The sequence below is a fragment of the Etheostoma spectabile genome, chromosome 24, assembly GCF_008692095.1.
Source record: "Etheostoma spectabile isolate EspeVRDwgs_2016 chromosome 24, UIUC_Espe_1.0, whole genome shotgun sequence".
Classification (NCBI taxonomy): Eukaryota; Metazoa; Chordata; class Actinopteri; order Perciformes; family Percidae; genus Etheostoma; species Etheostoma spectabile.
In genome coordinates this window covers 3573257-3590070 of record NC_045756.1, presented here as the reverse complement: position 1 = coordinate 3590070, position 16814 = coordinate 3573257, and the positions used below count along the sequence as shown (strand labels likewise).

Genomic DNA, 16814 nt, shown 5'->3' with positions numbered 1-16814 from the left:
CACACACACACACACACACACACACACACACACACACACACACACCCAACACAAGACACAAAAAGGGACATTGGTATTTTTTTATTACTCTTTGGCACCAGATTCTCTATTAAAATGTTATGATATTCAATGATACAAAAATAGACTTGGTAATATTGTAATGTGTTTGTGTAATGTGGAATATGAAAGTTTATAAACAGTTATGGACATTTCAGATAATTCAAAGACACAACAGTGTTACAATAGTTTGAACCAAAGGTGCATTAATATTATTTTTTAACATACATCACAGATACATTTCTATACTATTGATCATTTATCAACAGAAATTTGCCTAAAATGAGGATTTAAAAAAAAACACCTTGTGTCCTAAAAAATGTGAACTGTTTCTAAAACTAACTTGAAGCTTAAACTACACACTTACTACACACGTAGGATGACTGGAACTGAAAGCCATACAGCTTTGGTCAGTTTCCCTCGTGCACTTTTTTGCTCCTCACATCAGGGTGGTGCCGGTGACGCCCACTGTTAACAGCATGGTCCACAGGGTTGCAGCAGCGGTTGCCACGGCACCATTAAAGGTCTTGTCGTGGGCGTAGGTGATGATGTGCAGGGCTCCGCTGTAGGCCTCCTCGCAGGTCGGCTGGATCTGATCCTCAGGAAGCTGGAAGCCTAATGTCCCGTCGTCTCTCAGCTCAAAGGTGTAGGAGAAAGGGATCCCCTGAAACCGAGCCCAGTCTCTGGATGAACCAGAGTTGGCGTCTGTAGAAAGAGGGTGCATATTTTAGAGTTTTACCCCCTGGAGCTACGCTGCTGGTACAGCTAAAAGTGTTATATCTTTGACCAGCACTGACTTACACAATACATCCGGTGAGGTTCCTACAGTGTAGTTCATCCCGTGGACACTCCTAATGGCGTCTGCTGCACCCAAACCCACCTCCATCTGAGGAACCAGTCATTAGCTTTCATCCCACAGTCAAAGAAAGAATCTACACCAACCCTGTGTGTAGAGCTGTCATATACTGTATATCACAATATATTTAACCCCAAAAAATCAATGTTGATATTGCGGCGGGGTTTACAAGGCAGGAAACGCAGGTTTAAACTTTCTAGAGCTTCATTAGTATTAATGACAGGAATTGACGCTCCTTCCTCATGACTGGGTGCTGTGACTGACATAATAGTTTAGCAAAAGGGGCAGAACATGAGGCTTAGTTGTCACAGATATGTGATGTGAGTGCATGCTTTTGATGCCATCTTTGATATCCACTGTGGTGGTGTGTGAAACGCTTTTGCACAATATTCGCGGAATATGTCTGATGAAGATATGTGTAGTGAACATCTTATGTTCAGAAATACTGTTTATGTATTTTGTCTTTTGCATCTTAAGTCAGTCAAAAGGGGCATTTAGATATGCTAAATTACTACAATTTGCATCATGTCCTTCAAAATTTCTGTAAATATTTAGGGGTTGAATTCTATTTTCCCTGTTGCACTTTTTTTATTAATCTGGAGATGCATTAGGGTAAATATATAAAAGGATTTTTGAGGCCACTACTGATTTTGATATGCAAGAGTTAAAAAAAATCAGCTGATAGTATTTAAAAAGCAAACAACATAGAAGACAGGATGTTTTTTGAACCAACCCTGCTCCAGCCCCATTCATTTGAGCTACATAATTGAAAACCTGGTCACCTCATCCACGAGAAGCAGATGTGACTGCATCCTGCCAAGCCAAAGAAACTAGTGTCGTTTTAGTGGTTTAGGAGAATACAGGATACCCATGGGGTCTTAAAAGTCTTTAAACAGTCTTAAATTTAATTTGAAGAATCCTGGGGGTACCCTGGAATTGGCCGGCTTCCCTCCGCTACAGTCGTGTTAAAGCCGGGGAGAGGAATGGACATAATCCTGTTTTGCATAATTCTCTCTTGATTGTGGCTCCAGTGGGTTATTACCTGCATCAGCCTCCTTCCTATCCTGTCAGCAACCAGCCCTTTGTTTTCCACAGGCAATGCTTCCTAACGTCCTGCCGTTCCGTTCGGTCTTGGCAGCTGACGACTGACCGCTCTCAGAGGGTGTTAATGACTACTGCCACATTTATGGTTTGTATACACTGTGTAAAATCGTAATGCAATTTGCCATGCACCATTCAAATGTACTGTGTATCCAACAAACAATAATAAATCCAGAACCTTGACATAGATTGCTAACAGGAGTACAGAAGAGTTTGTAACAGAAGATCTCATTGTCTGTGGGTTTTTATATTCTCTTCGTTAATGTAGACGCATGCAGTGATAATTAGGCTATAAAGATGCACATACACTTGTTATCCTGAATTTTTATTTGATGTTTTTTCCAATATTGTGTGTGCATGTTAATTCTCATAAATGTGTAAAACGTGCATCACTGTGTCTGTAGATGTAAATACCAGCTCCTTGTAGTTGGAAGCAGTGAAGTTGGGGTGTCCATAGGGAACCAGAAGCAGCTGGCCGTAGGAGTGGATGGTGAGAAAACACAGGAAGTCGTCTTTCCGGCTTCCTACAAAATAAGTCACAGCCTGGGCTTCGGGCTCGGACACAGGTTGGCTCCCACAGTACGTGTTTGAGCTGCAGTTAAATGATACTCCAAGCGCTGTGAAAGCAGCCAAAGAAATGGAACAATCGGAATCAAATGTAGTAGTGACCCCTCTTCCTCCCATAACGCAGGCGGAGCAAGTTCACCTTTTTACACGTTGAAGTTCTAATAACAGATTAAGGTATTAATATTATGTAGGTATTAAGTTGCATTAGAACCACAACAAGACTTACTGCCCCAGTTGGCGTCAAAGTTGCGGTTGAGATCGGTGCCGTAACCGTCGCAGCCTGGTGGTCCCGGTGACCTGTTCTTCCTCCACAGTCGAGTCTACAGGGCAAAATTGTCAAAGTTCAATCAGCTTATTTTGGTCGTTCTATCAATTTAATAAGAATAAAATGGGCACTTGTACATACTTCAACGTTGCCTGTTCAATATCCTATTTTCCATTCATCTTATTTTGAAAATGTAATGATTTTGTACTTGGCCTCATGTTGAGCACCAGAAATCCATTTGTTCACTGATTGAATTGTAGCTCGTTGTAATTTAACTGGCAATCTGCTTTAATAGACTATCATTCTCTCATATCCTGCTCATCTGTGTCTTGAGAGCTTGAGGCACAACTCAGAAACCCTAGAAAAAGTAATTGGATAAAAATCCATCAAACACAAGAACTGACTGTGTTGTCCTTCCAGGAGTACATGTAGCCGTCCATGTTGAGTACAGGGGTGACATAAAAGTCCATGTTCTTCATCATCTCTTGCATTTTGGGGTCTGTTTTGTGTGCTTGCAGGATCTGATTTGAGAATAACATTAAGGGTTAGATTGATATATTGAAAGATATGTAGGACATGTAGGACATGTCGTCCACTTCAGTCCTGTTCAAATAATTACAGTCTGGAAACTCAATCAAATATTATACTCTTTGTTAGTTAATTTACTTTTTTAAATGGCTGCGTATCTCTTACCTGTCTGACGAAGTACTGACAGAAGGCCGGGGCGATCCATTCCCTGGCGTGTATACCACAGTCCATCCAGATAGCTTTCTTTTTCTCTCCAGTATTCAGGCCAATCTATAAGACACATTTATACAGCTTGTTATTTGGTGACTGTATTACATCGGTAATACACTCCAATATCATCTGGTATTTGCTCATTCCTCGTCTGAGTATGCCACAGCGATGCTTCACGGTTTAAAGGTTGGATTACCTTGAGCAAGCTAATGACTCTCTTCTCATAGGTCTGTCCGTATTCCACTATGGTCACAACATCAGGGTAATCCTTCTCAAGCTGAGCCATCCAGTTGGTGATCTGTAGGTCGGAATACACACATTACACATCAGAGCGTCTGTGTGTTGTAATCTGTCAAAAGTAAAAGTGTACGAGAGCAGCCTTCTCACCTCCGGCATGGTATGGTATTTGTAGTAGTCATACTCCACTCTGTTGCACACACCAAAATACATGAGACACAGGAGTAGAAGTGTTTTTTGTACAAAAACATCTCAGTTTTTGACACCAGCTGCCAGTGTACTATTTTATGAAGGAAACTCACCTCTCTACTGTGGCTGCTTCCATCGCTGAAAGCAGCACCAAAAGGCTCAGGCCCACAGAGCTAAGCATTGTCACTTTGTGAAAGTAAACTCTGTGTTTGCAACTGTTTGCGACACTGACCTCAAGATTATACAAGCATTTTGTAGAAGATGTCCATCAGATAAAGATGCACCTTTGCCTCAGCCCTCTACCACAGACAGCACAAACATGCCATTACTGTGTTAATGATTAATCGGAAAGAGCCTTAATTACTTTATATCATTTAAAAGAGGCTGGTGACTTTTTTATATACTTAATTACTGTTAACTGATTTTCATATATTAGTCAGGTTTACATTGCCATAAAAATAGACAGGGGCCCCATTCAGTTACACTGAATAGCTTCTTTTTGTGGCGGCTGTTATCTGCCTTTTTCACTTCCGCTTCAGTATGACTCTTTGTATTTGTCAGCTGCTAACTTTAACTTTTCATCACATCACCTGCAGCTCACTCTTTTCTCCCAGGTGTAGATTCGACTGCCTATTAGTGGAGCAGTGAAGTCAGCGCTGTTCATGGTCAACAAATGACGAAGTGCAGGGGATACTTAGTCCTGTCCCTTCCTCAGAAACACAAACTCACAACTGTTCATCATACTTCATAACTGTTCATCATTGGTGCAATGGTTTCCTCTTCTGGAAACCTTAAAGGCCTTTTCTTTAATTCTAAACCTTTAAAGTAACCAACTGTACACCCTTGTCTGTAGTAATAGCATTGTGTTCAGCCACACAGAATATGTTTTACGACATCAATAATAAGAGGCACCAGATTAGATAAGGTGTAAGAAGTCAAAGGAACAAATAATGAGGCTAGATTAATTGGAATGTCAAGGTGCACACAGTACTGGGTCACAAATGTAGGCACGGTATTCTGTTTAACAAAAGCCACATGAGTTTAGATATGGATATATAGGATATACCCTGTCAATGAAAGGCTGGTCTTGATGATCTGATTTGGAATTTTTAGTAAACTTTTGTTTTCAGTTTGGAGGCAAAATACAAGTTTTATCAGCAAATAGCTGTATTTTGTGTTAATGTAGATGAAGTGATAATTAGCTAATACTAGCACATCGACATGTTAGCATTGTCACTGTACGGGTGCTAATGTTAGCATTAAGCACAGCCTCACATAGAGCACCAAACCTTGTAGTCTTGTTGCCTAAAACGTTTGTCATGCTAAACATGATATTATTTTGAAATTCATGGTTTGACTTTAGGGGAAAACCCCTGTTTGTAGTTTCTAGTTACATTACATTAATTTATCTAGGGAATTGGGAATACCTGAATCCGTTGTTCTTGCTTGTTTCATTAGATCCGTGCAAAACGTATCATATGTTATGACATAAGTATAGGTTATTTGGCATTTAAACACATTAGAGTTTTTTCTTCATAGCATAGGCTACCAGAGGCAAAAACTGTATTTTATCCATTATTCATCAGCAAGGCTGAAATGTAGCTGGTCAACATCATCTGTGCTCAGGTGGACTGCATGACATTATATGCTCAATTTAATCTATTTTTCATTTTTAGAATAACAAGCTATAATGGTTTCCCCTCATCCGTTCTTCAGATCCTGCATTTGGTTTATTTTGGTGCTCAATTGCTGTAATGTCTCTGCAGCTCTAAAAGATCGCCTGTGACGCAGTCTTTGTATTTTGTTTTGATGCTCTTCTGATAGTTTTTCCAGTTGTGGTTCTAATTGTTGGTCAGGGAGACTACCCGGCCCTTCTGCCGATTGTTGACTTTTGTGGCTGCTGTTATAGTCTTAAATTACGTTCCTTCCTTTGTGCCAGGTTTTTTTTTTACCAAGGAAACAAATCAGTTAATTCGGACTATGCTTTGGATATTACGGTATTTCATTGCCGCCTTAGTCTTCACAACAGAGGTTCAGTTTGAAAACGGTTAACACAAAATGTCCTTATTATTTGGCCTTAAAAATATCACACACAAAATGAAAGCATCTTGTATCAAATTAGGTACAGTGATATGTCACACAAAAAAGTTCATCTGAGCATTACAAATCATCACTAATTCTGGGCCAACCTCTAGCTCACCCAGTAAGAGCGTGAGCCTCATGTAGGCTGAGGTCTTCGTAGCGGACTGGGTTCAAATCCGACCTGTGGCCCTTTGCTGGGTGTCATCCCCCCATCCATCTCCCACCTTTCCTGTCTATCCACTGTCAATCTGAAATAAAGGGGGGAAAAAAAACAAAAAATAATCTTAAAAAAGGGGCAACAAATTCTCATTAAAACATTCAGCAGTGGTCATTTTTTTAAGAGTATGTTAATAGCAATCAGAAAAGAAATATTCAATTTACGTTCGTATTTATATTAAAATGATGTAGAGTAAGAATGACTTTTAAAACAGGTTTATTGAATGTTCTTTATTACCGTTAATATTAATGTGGTATAGAGGCTGACTGTACACTACAGTAAATCCTACTGTGCATTCATACAAGGTAATTGTACTTCACCTTCACTAAACACTTTGCAGAAATTTGAGAGAAATCAAAAGAAATTGCATTTCCTTCCTTTCTACCGTTGTTTTCATTGCTGTACTGCGTGCAGTATAACCTTTATACAAAGTAATAAGCACTGAAACATGTGCTGAGGTAGCAGGGTTCGGGAGACATGCACATCTAAATTTTGTTGTTCTGCTCTCAATGGAACCACACCTATAAAAAGATTTAGATTAAATGTAAAATTAAATGCGCTGCCACTGCTTAAATGTAGGCAGACACGATAAGTTGTAGAAATCGCTCGTGTAACATCATGTAATATTTTCAATCTAACCTCAAAACTTATTTATTTAGAATGGTTGTTAATCTGCTGTAAGTATTATTTTTCAGATTTTACAGTATGTTTTATTCCTTTCTGATTTTACTGTCTGTTATGTTTCATTGTTGTTACTTCATGTTAAGCACTTTGGAAACCTGCTGGTTGCTGTAAAGCACTATATAAATAAATATTGACGTTGATTTGACCAGCAGATGTCAGTGCACTGCAGAGTCGCGATAAATATGTAACCTTAGATGTGGCCTTAGATAATCAAAGAGAAATATGAGCAGAGGCAGGATGCTTGCAAACACCTGTACACCCAAAGAATCATACAGTACAATGACAGTTTTATTGAAATATACAGTAGGAGTAAATCATCACCTTTAGTTCAAGAGTGGGCCATCTCATAATAAAAAGCAAGTGTATATTGATAATTAATCATTTATGCTACTAGTTATTGTTGGCAAGTCCTCACCAACATCCGCATGGTGCTTTTTAATCCAAGATGTAGCCCTTTTGAGATTAATTAGTGTCATTAATTAGCTTTTTTTGGACCTCTATCTGTCTCAGTTTTGCTGCTCTGTGGTTAAACCCTGACAGTACAACGCCTCAGCAACCCAAGTTTTTGTCTACACTCCTTTCCTGACATGTGCATCATGTCTATTCATAAGATATAGAGACAAGACCTGTCTCAGTTTTGGCGCTGTGTGCACAAATCCGGGATGTGTGTGTCCCAGACAGAGAATGAAGCACACATCATGGGCTGTTTCCTCATAATGATGGATGAAAGCACTAATGCTTTTGGATGAGAGAGGCAGGCCGCTCTGTTGCACTCAGACACAAGCTTACAACATGTCTTTGTGTGTGTGTGTGTGTGTGTGTGTGTGTGTGTGTGTGTGTGTGTGTGTGTGTGCATGCATAATCTTTTTCTAGTTTGGGATTCTTATTTAAGACATTGCATCAGCTGACTGTTTTTATCCAGGGTTTTATGATCACTCCTGCAGTTTATTTCAGCGTTGTTTTATGAGGTGCAGTTAACTTAGAAAGTGCATGTGGTGAGGAAAAGCTGTGTCAAAAATCTGGACAGACGGGGGCAAGCTGGGGGCAACCAGCATCTTTTTGGTGCATACATTCCTGAGGGGTTGAGGGTTCTTGTGGGTTGTGGGTTTTAAGTGTCGGATGGTGCTGTATTTACTTGTGAGTGAGTATTCAGTATTGTCATTGTCATTAAATGTGTTTCAGCCTCACAGCTTCATTACTCTGTAAGTGTAAATGTCTGATTTCACTTTTTCCATGGGAGAAAGTTATCTACTCTAAGAGAACAGTGAACGGGGTACATTTCTGAGATGGTTTTTACTTTTATTTAAAACTAAAAGCACAAGCCAAGTTCAGTATATCATTTTTACTATTGGACAGACCCAGGCTAGCTCCCCCCCCCCCGCTTCCGATCTATGTGCTCCACTAAGATACTCACATCACAGGATTAGGAGAATGTCCTTGGTTGAACTAAAAAGTTGTTAAGCATTTTTTAATATCAAAAGACAAATACACACATCTCAGGCCATGGACTCCTATTAAAGGGACATTTTCTCTCATATTGGAAAGTTCCACAAATCAACTACTTGTCTTTCAACACATGAGGAGATAATTATCATAATTAGAAGAGTGATTACAGTAATCACCATAATGCCTATGAACTGGAATAATATTAAAGAATTATCCAGTGAAATGAAAATCAAATCCTTACATTGCAGGGGAAACCCTTTAAGGACATTTTCTAACTAATATTATAAAAACTATTTTCAAAAATCATAGGCAGGTATTAGACAGTTTTTTAAAAAGCATAGAATTTCCACATTTGATCTTTTGACCTTTTACTGTGACGCCATTGCAGGTGACATTAAGAAATCTGATTTGAGTTTCCTATTTGAGGCAAAAAAAATGGATTCAGTCTTAACCCAAATGTAGTGAGAGTATTGTCCACTAGCCATGAACTTACTTAGGATCGATCCCTGTGGAACACCACACGTGACCACTGGATCTGATAAGATACTACTAATATCTAGGCACAAGGTTATCCTACACAGTAGTGTCACATTTATTAAATATAATTATTTAAATTACTGTATCAAATTCCTTTTGATGGCTGATTTTATTTGGGGACTGTTAGTAGTGAAAGTTGAGGTGGTTCGGGCATCTGGTAATGATGCTCCTTGGGCGCCTCCCTAGGGAGGCCTAGGGGAAGACCCAGGACTAGGTGGAGGGATTATATGTCCACCCTGGCCTGGCAATCCCTGGCCTGGGATCCCAAGTTGGAGCTGGTTTGGAATCCCCTGCTGGAGCTGCTGCCCCCACAACCTGACCCCGGATAAGCGGACGAAGATGGATGGATAGTAGTGAAAGTAAAACGTATCATTTGACTCGTGTCATTCGAATGACATCATAAAGCAATGTGCCTCCATTGAGGACAGTTCCACTTATTTAAAAAAAAAAATCACAAAGTGCTTCACACAATAAAACCAGTGACCACTTCACTGCAGCAAGCAATCATTTTGTGAAGTCAAATGCTCCTGTTTCTAGCTTTAGGAAAGATTGGTGTATGTTTTTTTAGTATTTACTGTCCTGGGGAAATTCTTAAAATGGGCAAACTGACATTTCATTGTATTCAAATCGGTTACTTTAGTGCTCCACCTGAGCTGCCTTTGCTTCAGTGGATTTCCACACAAGGGATTTCATTTCTATCAAAGTAAAATGCCCACACTCTCCAGGAGCAGGATGCTCTGACACCCTGCAGAATCTGAAGTTGAATCGTTCCTCATCTCATCAGACATGCTGGTCATGACCTGTGTGAAGACAGTGAAAATCAACGCGGAGCCGCCGCCAAACAACCTCAGATGTTTGAGAGTAGGCAGAAGCAAGCTACTTTTGGCATGCCTTCAATAAGCTGCTATCTTCAAAAATGTGAAAGAAACACCAGCACAAGCTGGAGCACCATACACACACCTCCCACACAAGTGCAGTATAATAGAGGCAGCAAAACTTATGAAACCATCAGCAGGACTGCCAGCAACCACCAAACAAATCAGAAACACAAATAGTGAAGCCCTCCACCCCCACAGTGCAAACTAACGCCCCCTCGTCCCCGCAGCATCCAGACACTTTTCAAAGCATCAGTATGGTTTCTCAAGCAGTAACACACAGAATAAACCTCGAGGCACTCAGATCGTTCAACAAGACCATCACGCTGAACACCAGGAGTCCCAGAACATCTCACCTCTCTCTGGTAGGTCGGCCAAACAGACAAATGGAAAATGTAACAGTTGTTCCATGGGCTGCATAAAATCTCCAAGACATTCTCCAGTTTAAAACAAACCATTTGAAACAGTCAAAGTGTAAACAAGACAGTGGCATTCACAAAAACGTGTTATTCAAAAACACACAATGTGCGATATCTATTCCTGTGCCAAAAAACTATTTGTAACCATGGCACCATCCTCTTCCACACAAGGCAATTTAAGAAAAGGTGTCCGGTAGTCTCCTCTAAACGTTGCAGAATTGCAGCTCTTTGTCCCAATGATGATCCTTGACATCCTGCAAGACATGGATTTTGTTCACTAGAGTAGAGAAATCAGCAGCATCCTTTCCTTGAGAGAAAGAGATTGCTCTGTTATTGATCGGCCTGAAACAGTGCATGAAATTAAAACAATTGAAAGAAAAGTTCTAACAAAACTGTTGCCAAGACGACAGCGCTGGTCTAAGCTTTTATGGGGCCCTGGGTGAGATTTTACTGGCCAAGTCTCAGCTAGGACTGCACAATTAATCCAAGATTAACCCCAATCACGATTTGGGCTTTCCACAAATGAACACGATCGTTTCCGATATTGACGTTAAAGCGTGTTTTCCGCTAGACACCTCTGCTGAATATCAAATCAAGCGCTTCCTAATCTAAGAGCAGCCAGCGGTGGCATAACTCACGGCTGTGTACCTTCATTAAATCGCAAAAAACAGCACCAGGCTGACCACCATCAGACCTCTACACACATTAGTCTGCCCCATATTAACTTAGAACTTGACTCAGCCAGACATTTCTCGGTTCTCAGCTGAGATGGACATGAAAGCGCTGCAGCGTTTCATTGTTTACAATGTATGAGTTAGTCAGCAGCTGGTGGAACTTTTCCTTTGCTCACAGATTATTTTGTTATTTTCAGTCTGCATGCACATTTTTTTCATCACATAACTGTTGAAACCGCTAATATTGGTAGTGAGATCAACAAGTTAGCAGCTGCCAAGTCGTCACTGCGCCTCTCTCTGAGTGTGTTGCACACCATGTGTGTGTGTGTTAGTGTGTATGCAAAGTGTGTAAAGAAGAGGAGACAAATGCGACGTAAATGACAGTAAAACCCGATGAAGCCTCTCCCACTCTGTCAGCTGAAATGGAGACACTGTGCGGCAACATTAATCTTTAGTTCTAATTAAAGGCACTCATTTTTTTTGAAGGATTCTGTTAGTATTGAAGAAAAAAAAAAGTATATTTAAAGTCCAAAATTGTAAACCAAAAACCTACCCTACCCAATAATGAGCATTCTGGTCCAGTCCTACTTATCTAAAATGTTGGTTTTGCTTGTATCTTAATACACCAAATCAAATAATAATTGTCAATAAAATACAGATGCTTTTTCTTGTAGCTCATGAGAGTCCTAAGTGGTTTAGTCCTAGAATTTGCAATTAAATCGTTATCTCTCTTAACCCCAACCCACCCACCCACGTCAAAGTGTGTTCCCACACTCACTCACACTTGATTTATAGCTTAGCAGCACAATCAATTAATCTATGAAAAGGAGAAAACCTTTGCAGGCAGTTTTGGAGCCCTCGGGAATCGGACACTGATGTCTGATTTCATAGGGGAATATTGTACTTTTAACACTACTGCATTTATTTGACAGCTAATAGTTACCAACTCCTTTTCAGATTTGGATTTTCCATTAACAAAACATATAATAAGCGTGTAAAATACAATGCATCATAAAAGATTAAACCAGTTGCTGCTAAATGCTTCCCTCCGCTATGTTCACCAGCTAGCTGCTAACTGTGTCTGTGTGCTGTTTGGTCTGTTCCCTGGGCAGGAAGTGTACTGTGGGTTTTTACAGCTAAGCTAAGAAGCACATTCATACTGCTTTGGCTAACTTGTATATAACAGGCGTGCGCGTGCGTGTGTGTGTGCGTGTGTGTGCGTGTTTGTGTGTGTGTGTGTGTGTGCGCGCGCGAGAGAGATAGGCAGAGAGCTCCTCAGTTGCCTTAGCAGCGCCGCAGCTTCATTCCTCCACAGTCGGGCTCCAGTCCGGGGCTGTGAGCGCTTCACGGGGCTGCCCAGAGGCTACGACCGCACGTTAATTAACTTCTCACGGTCCGGTTATTGCCCAGTTGTTCCACCGTTTCCACAGTGTAAGAATTTAAAATAAGTAAAAGTCAAACCGGAGTTTTTTTCTGCAAGTTTCACACTCCGGCTGTTGTGAAGAAAAACGCGACTGCGGCAAGTGGTTCCAGCGCGGCTCCAGGTTAGAGCAGCCCACGCAGGTGCAGTCTAATTACGGCGCTAACAGCGGTCCTGTCGCCAGAGAGGATGGCTCTGCACACGGTGAATGGGAGTGCGGCGGACGTGTCGGCGGGTTGTGCGCAGCAGGGGAACCTCAGCATGGAAGTTACCGACTATAATATCAGCTGCAACAACGGCTCTGTCGTCCCCAGACCGGCCAGAGGAGTCAAAGGTAAGACTGCTTATTTTTCCTTTCTTCTTCTTCTTCTGTAGGCGACACAAAGCGGTCTCTCATTAACCATCCAAACTGTAGCCTATTAATGCTTCAGATGGCAGCAAATACCACATCTGGCCCCAAACCAACGAAACAAATAAGGTGTTATTGTTTTATAGATTGCTTATTTTTCTTCTCTTCTTCTTATTCTGCAGGCGACACAAAGCTGTGTCTCATTAACCATCTAAGCTGAGGTGCTTAACTGTAGCCCATTAGTGCTTCAGATGGCAGCAAATACCACATCTGGCCCCAAACAAACAAATAAGGTGTTATTGTTTTTTTTTATATTAATCTGCTTATCAGGAATTGGATAGGTTAGATGTCTCTTGTATGGCTGTCATCTTTTTTATAATTCCCTGTCTGTTGGCACTGGGAAACAATAATTCAAACTATTTTTTCGTCTTCTCATAAAAACAAGTTCATATCTGACCATGAATGACAGCCTATAAAACAAAAGGTTCAACCTCTTAATAGAAAAGATGCTATTCATTCAGCTTGATACTGTTGTTTGCATCTAATTACAAAGTGCCACCCATGAAAGATTACCTGCTTAAAATCATTCCATCAGTAGACCTGATGGAAACGTTTGCAGGTTAAATTTATATAAACAATGGGCACTTTGACCTTCTAGCCATCACAGATCATCCTTTAATTTTTCTACTCTGTGCGTGTTTACCATTAAATGATTTCCAATCAGGAGTTTTGTGTAAATGAAGTTCCTCAGCCTGATTGTATGCAATCAATTGCCGAGCAGACCAATTTATTGCCGCCTCTCTCTGCATCAATAATGCCACAATCAGCTGAGTTGTTGTGTACAGTGTGACAGAGAGCCTTTTTTTTTATTCTGAATGTTGATTGTTATTGTGTACGTTTCTCAAAATGCCGCCTAGGAGATTAAACCAGAGGAGATAATTAGGCCCACAAGACTTGTCTCCTATCAGGACACCAGTGGAAAATAAGGGCTGATTAGGTAATGAGGTCTGAGCGTGGGAGAGAGTTCTATTTTAATTTTTTTTTTTTCGGCTGCCTCTGCAGTATCAATTAAATTTCAATTCTTTCCCCACTAAATAATTCACAGCCTGGGCTGCATTACTTGTATTGACCTAATACAGGACACAGGCTGGAACATCACCCAACTACCCAGAGAGCAAACACTGTGGGGCGTGTTCAGTGTTTGACTAAGAGAAATGTCCTGCTGAAAGATCGTAGCATCCATCTCATTCCCGCTGACACACACACACACACACACACACACACACACACACACACACACACACACACACACACACATACACATACACATACACATACACACACACAACTTTTATTTACCTTAATCCTAATAGTATTGCTGCTCTCAGATATGATATTCCAGTTCTGGGCCAGGAAATTAAGGTCCCACCCCCAACTTCCACTTGTGGAATTACCGCTGTCAGATTCACTGAATTGGCGATTTTGTCCTTCATTTCAAAAGGACTGAGCTGCTGATACAGTGAAAAAGTGATATACAAATCTATAACAGCCGTTTGATCAAACTAAATCTGGGGTAGTCGAGTAAATATATTCATATATATTCCGATGATGGACTGAATATAAAACACTAAAGCAGTGAGAGCAATGAAGCTGATACATTTTCACTTTGCATTCAAATGGGACTGGGCTTCTGATAAATTGCTTAAATATTTGTTTTGAGTCAGAAATATGTTTATTTTGTTGGTTATGTTAGGTATAAAGCATTAATCACACAGCAATGCGATTGTCAGCAATAATTAAGCAATATTTCTCAACTTCTAAAATAGAATAAAAAGAAAGTGATGTATTTATATGAAACCAAAAACAGCAATTTGATTAAAATAACTGTAATACGTATCTGTACATAATTCCACATGTTGAACCAGAGCACTGATCATAAAAAAGCAAATGAGAGTGTTAATGAAAAAGGAAGCTGAGAAATGTCACATTACAAGTTATTTTCTAAGCGTGGGACTCACATCAATTTAACATTTGGTCTTTAAAACATATCGTGAAATGCCCATCAGAGTTTTCCCATAGCCCAAGGTGACAGTTTCAAATTGCTCCTTAACTCCAGCAGCCCAAAAGGTATTCAGTATAGTGCATGAGAAAACCCGAAAATGCTCATACTTGAGAAGCTGAAAACAGTTATTTGTAAAAGAATTCATGAGAGTGCATCTTAATGAATCCAGGCTACTAAAAGTCTAACCGAGGACAGGCGACAAATGAGACAGATGCTGTCTGTCCTCTGTGAACTTAAACTCATGCATTCTGTTCTCGTCTTCTGCTTCAAAGCTCCGGGGCAAAAAAAACCTTAAGATGGAGAAGATTAAACACACTGTCAGAGGATCAGTTAATAAGTTGTTCTCAAACTTTTAACCCTTTTTTTTTTTTTAAAAAGGCTACAAACACTTCCTGACTACGGAGATGGATGGAGCTACTTGAAGTTGAGAACTGTACATCATCTGGTACACAAGACTGCTGATCAGATCTGAAAATAACTAGTACAGGGCCCATTAAAAATATGCCTATTCTATGTATGGGACGTTGGCCGGGCCCACTGTACTGCTGTTTGCCGCATTCAAATGTAACTAACATTTACCATTAACAAGTACTACACTTTACAATTTTGAGGTACTTGTCCTTTACTTGAGTATTTCTGCTGATACAGACACGAGCTGAGCCGGACTGTGTAGTCGGCGAGCGGGTAATGACCCGCTTTACTCTTCTTTTCAACTTTATTTGTTGACACCATCAGTTTTTTTAGTTTTTTTTTTTAAAAACTAGCCGCTCCCACGCAGCAGAGTTAAAACCGCAGACAGCCAAGTAAAGATGTGCTGGAGTCAGTCTGCAGAGCTTATTCAACGTTTATTATTATTGAAAGTACTGCTGATCACTTTACAATGCCTCGTTGCTGTTGTTTTTGTTTAGTAAGTACATAGTTACATATGCATTACTCCAAAAATCGTCCATGAAACATGGAATATTAATCCAATAGGATACTGTGAAGTGAAAAGGACAGGTAAATGCAGGCTAGTTATAGTTATAGTTATAGTGGGTAGTTTGGCCCACAGATTCGGCCCCAATTTGATCAAAAATTGCACTCCTTCTCAGATTTATAACTCAGTCAAATACGATACACACATTTTTCGATTCAATATGACTTGCATTCTCCAAGGATAACGTTATCACTGATGCTCACAATTAATAAATGCTAATATAACTACTTAGAAATCATAGAAAAAAGACCCTCCTACATAACAGTTTGCCTGAGAGTCATTCATTTTAAAATTGTCTTCAGTATCAAAGTAAATCAGTGGTATGTCTGTACAAGCATAGGTGCATGGCAAACATGACTTGGTAAAAGCTAATTCTTCAAACTTTGAATGGTGCCAATTTGCTAAAATGTACACAAATTGTACAAGCTAAATTATAGATGATTTAAATGTAAATACCCAAAAAAATCCTTCTATTTTTTTGTGATCCGTATTTAAATGTTTTTTTTGGTGTGTTTTACACCAGGCCCGGATTGGCTAATCGGAAGCACGTGGGCTGGTCTTTAAATGGTAATTCTGGAGATACAGACTGTCTGCAGTGTTTGCTGCTACAACTAAAGGAGCAGCTGTAAAACTCCTACAGCACAGACATGAAACAACATCTGACATCACATTATAGTAATCATCCAGGACTCTGGAGAGCAGTTCAGTTCAGACAGTGCCCTGCTGATGTGGAACAACATCTGTAGCTGCACCTTGGCTCGGCTCGGACGCTCTCCGTTCCCCGCTGATTCAAAGTGCCACTTTACTGAGCTCACTCAGTCCTTTTGAGTGTGTGTGAGATAAGTTTTCCTGAAGTGGATCTCATAAGCATTCCATTTCCATTTTTCAGAGGGAAAACCTAGCAGTTGCCCCAGGCTCTGGGTATTTACATGGTGATGTAGAATGTCATAACATGGTCACGGTAATAAGATCAAGTAATTGGAACATTTCTGAAGCAACCCAGTGAGGCAGCGCTAACAACATGCACACATGCACACACACACACGCACACACACACGCACAC

The 16814-nt window shown here is 40.3% G+C and overlaps 2 protein-coding genes across 4 annotated transcripts in view; one reads left to right on the top strand and one right to left on the bottom strand.

The window, feature by feature from the left end:
• Positions 1 to 288: 288 nt before the first annotated feature.
• The window catches only part of LOC116673837 (carboxypeptidase O), a 66067-nt gene continuing 49541 nt past the window's right edge, over positions 289 to 16814 (bottom strand). Inside the window, exons 3-11 of one of the 2 annotated variants that reach the window (XM_032506179.1) lie at positions 6211 to 6340; positions 3972 to 4011; positions 3781 to 3882; positions 3540 to 3644; positions 3251 to 3367; positions 2808 to 2901; positions 2429 to 2631; positions 859 to 943; positions 289 to 762 (exon numbers count right to left, since the gene is read on the bottom strand). In XM_032506179.1, coding sequence (XP_032362070.1) covers positions 497 to 762; positions 859 to 943; positions 2429 to 2631; positions 2808 to 2901; positions 3251 to 3367; positions 3540 to 3644; positions 3781 to 3882; positions 3972 to 3980 — 981 coding nt within the window. In that variant the 5' untranslated portion in view covers positions 3981 to 4011; positions 6211 to 6340 and the 3' untranslated portion in view covers positions 289 to 496. Of the gene's footprint in view, positions 763 to 858; positions 944 to 2428; positions 2632 to 2807; positions 2902 to 3250; positions 3368 to 3539; positions 3645 to 3780; positions 3883 to 3971; positions 4012 to 4123; positions 6188 to 6210; positions 6341 to 16814 lie in introns of those variants that run through there. The other variant, XM_032506178.1, reaches the window with a different exon arrangement.
• The window catches only part of cckbra (cholecystokinin B receptor a), a 44189-nt gene continuing 39928 nt past the window's right edge, over positions 12554 to 16814 (top strand). For both annotated transcript variants that reach the window (XR_004327882.1, XM_032506160.1), the window contains exon 1: positions 12554 to 12698. Coding sequence is in view for 1 of the 2 variants with exons in the window: in XM_032506160.1 (XP_032362051.1) it covers positions 12554 to 12698 (145 nt within the window). In the remaining variant the exon portion in view is untranslated. The remainder of the gene's footprint in view (positions 12699 to 16814) is intronic.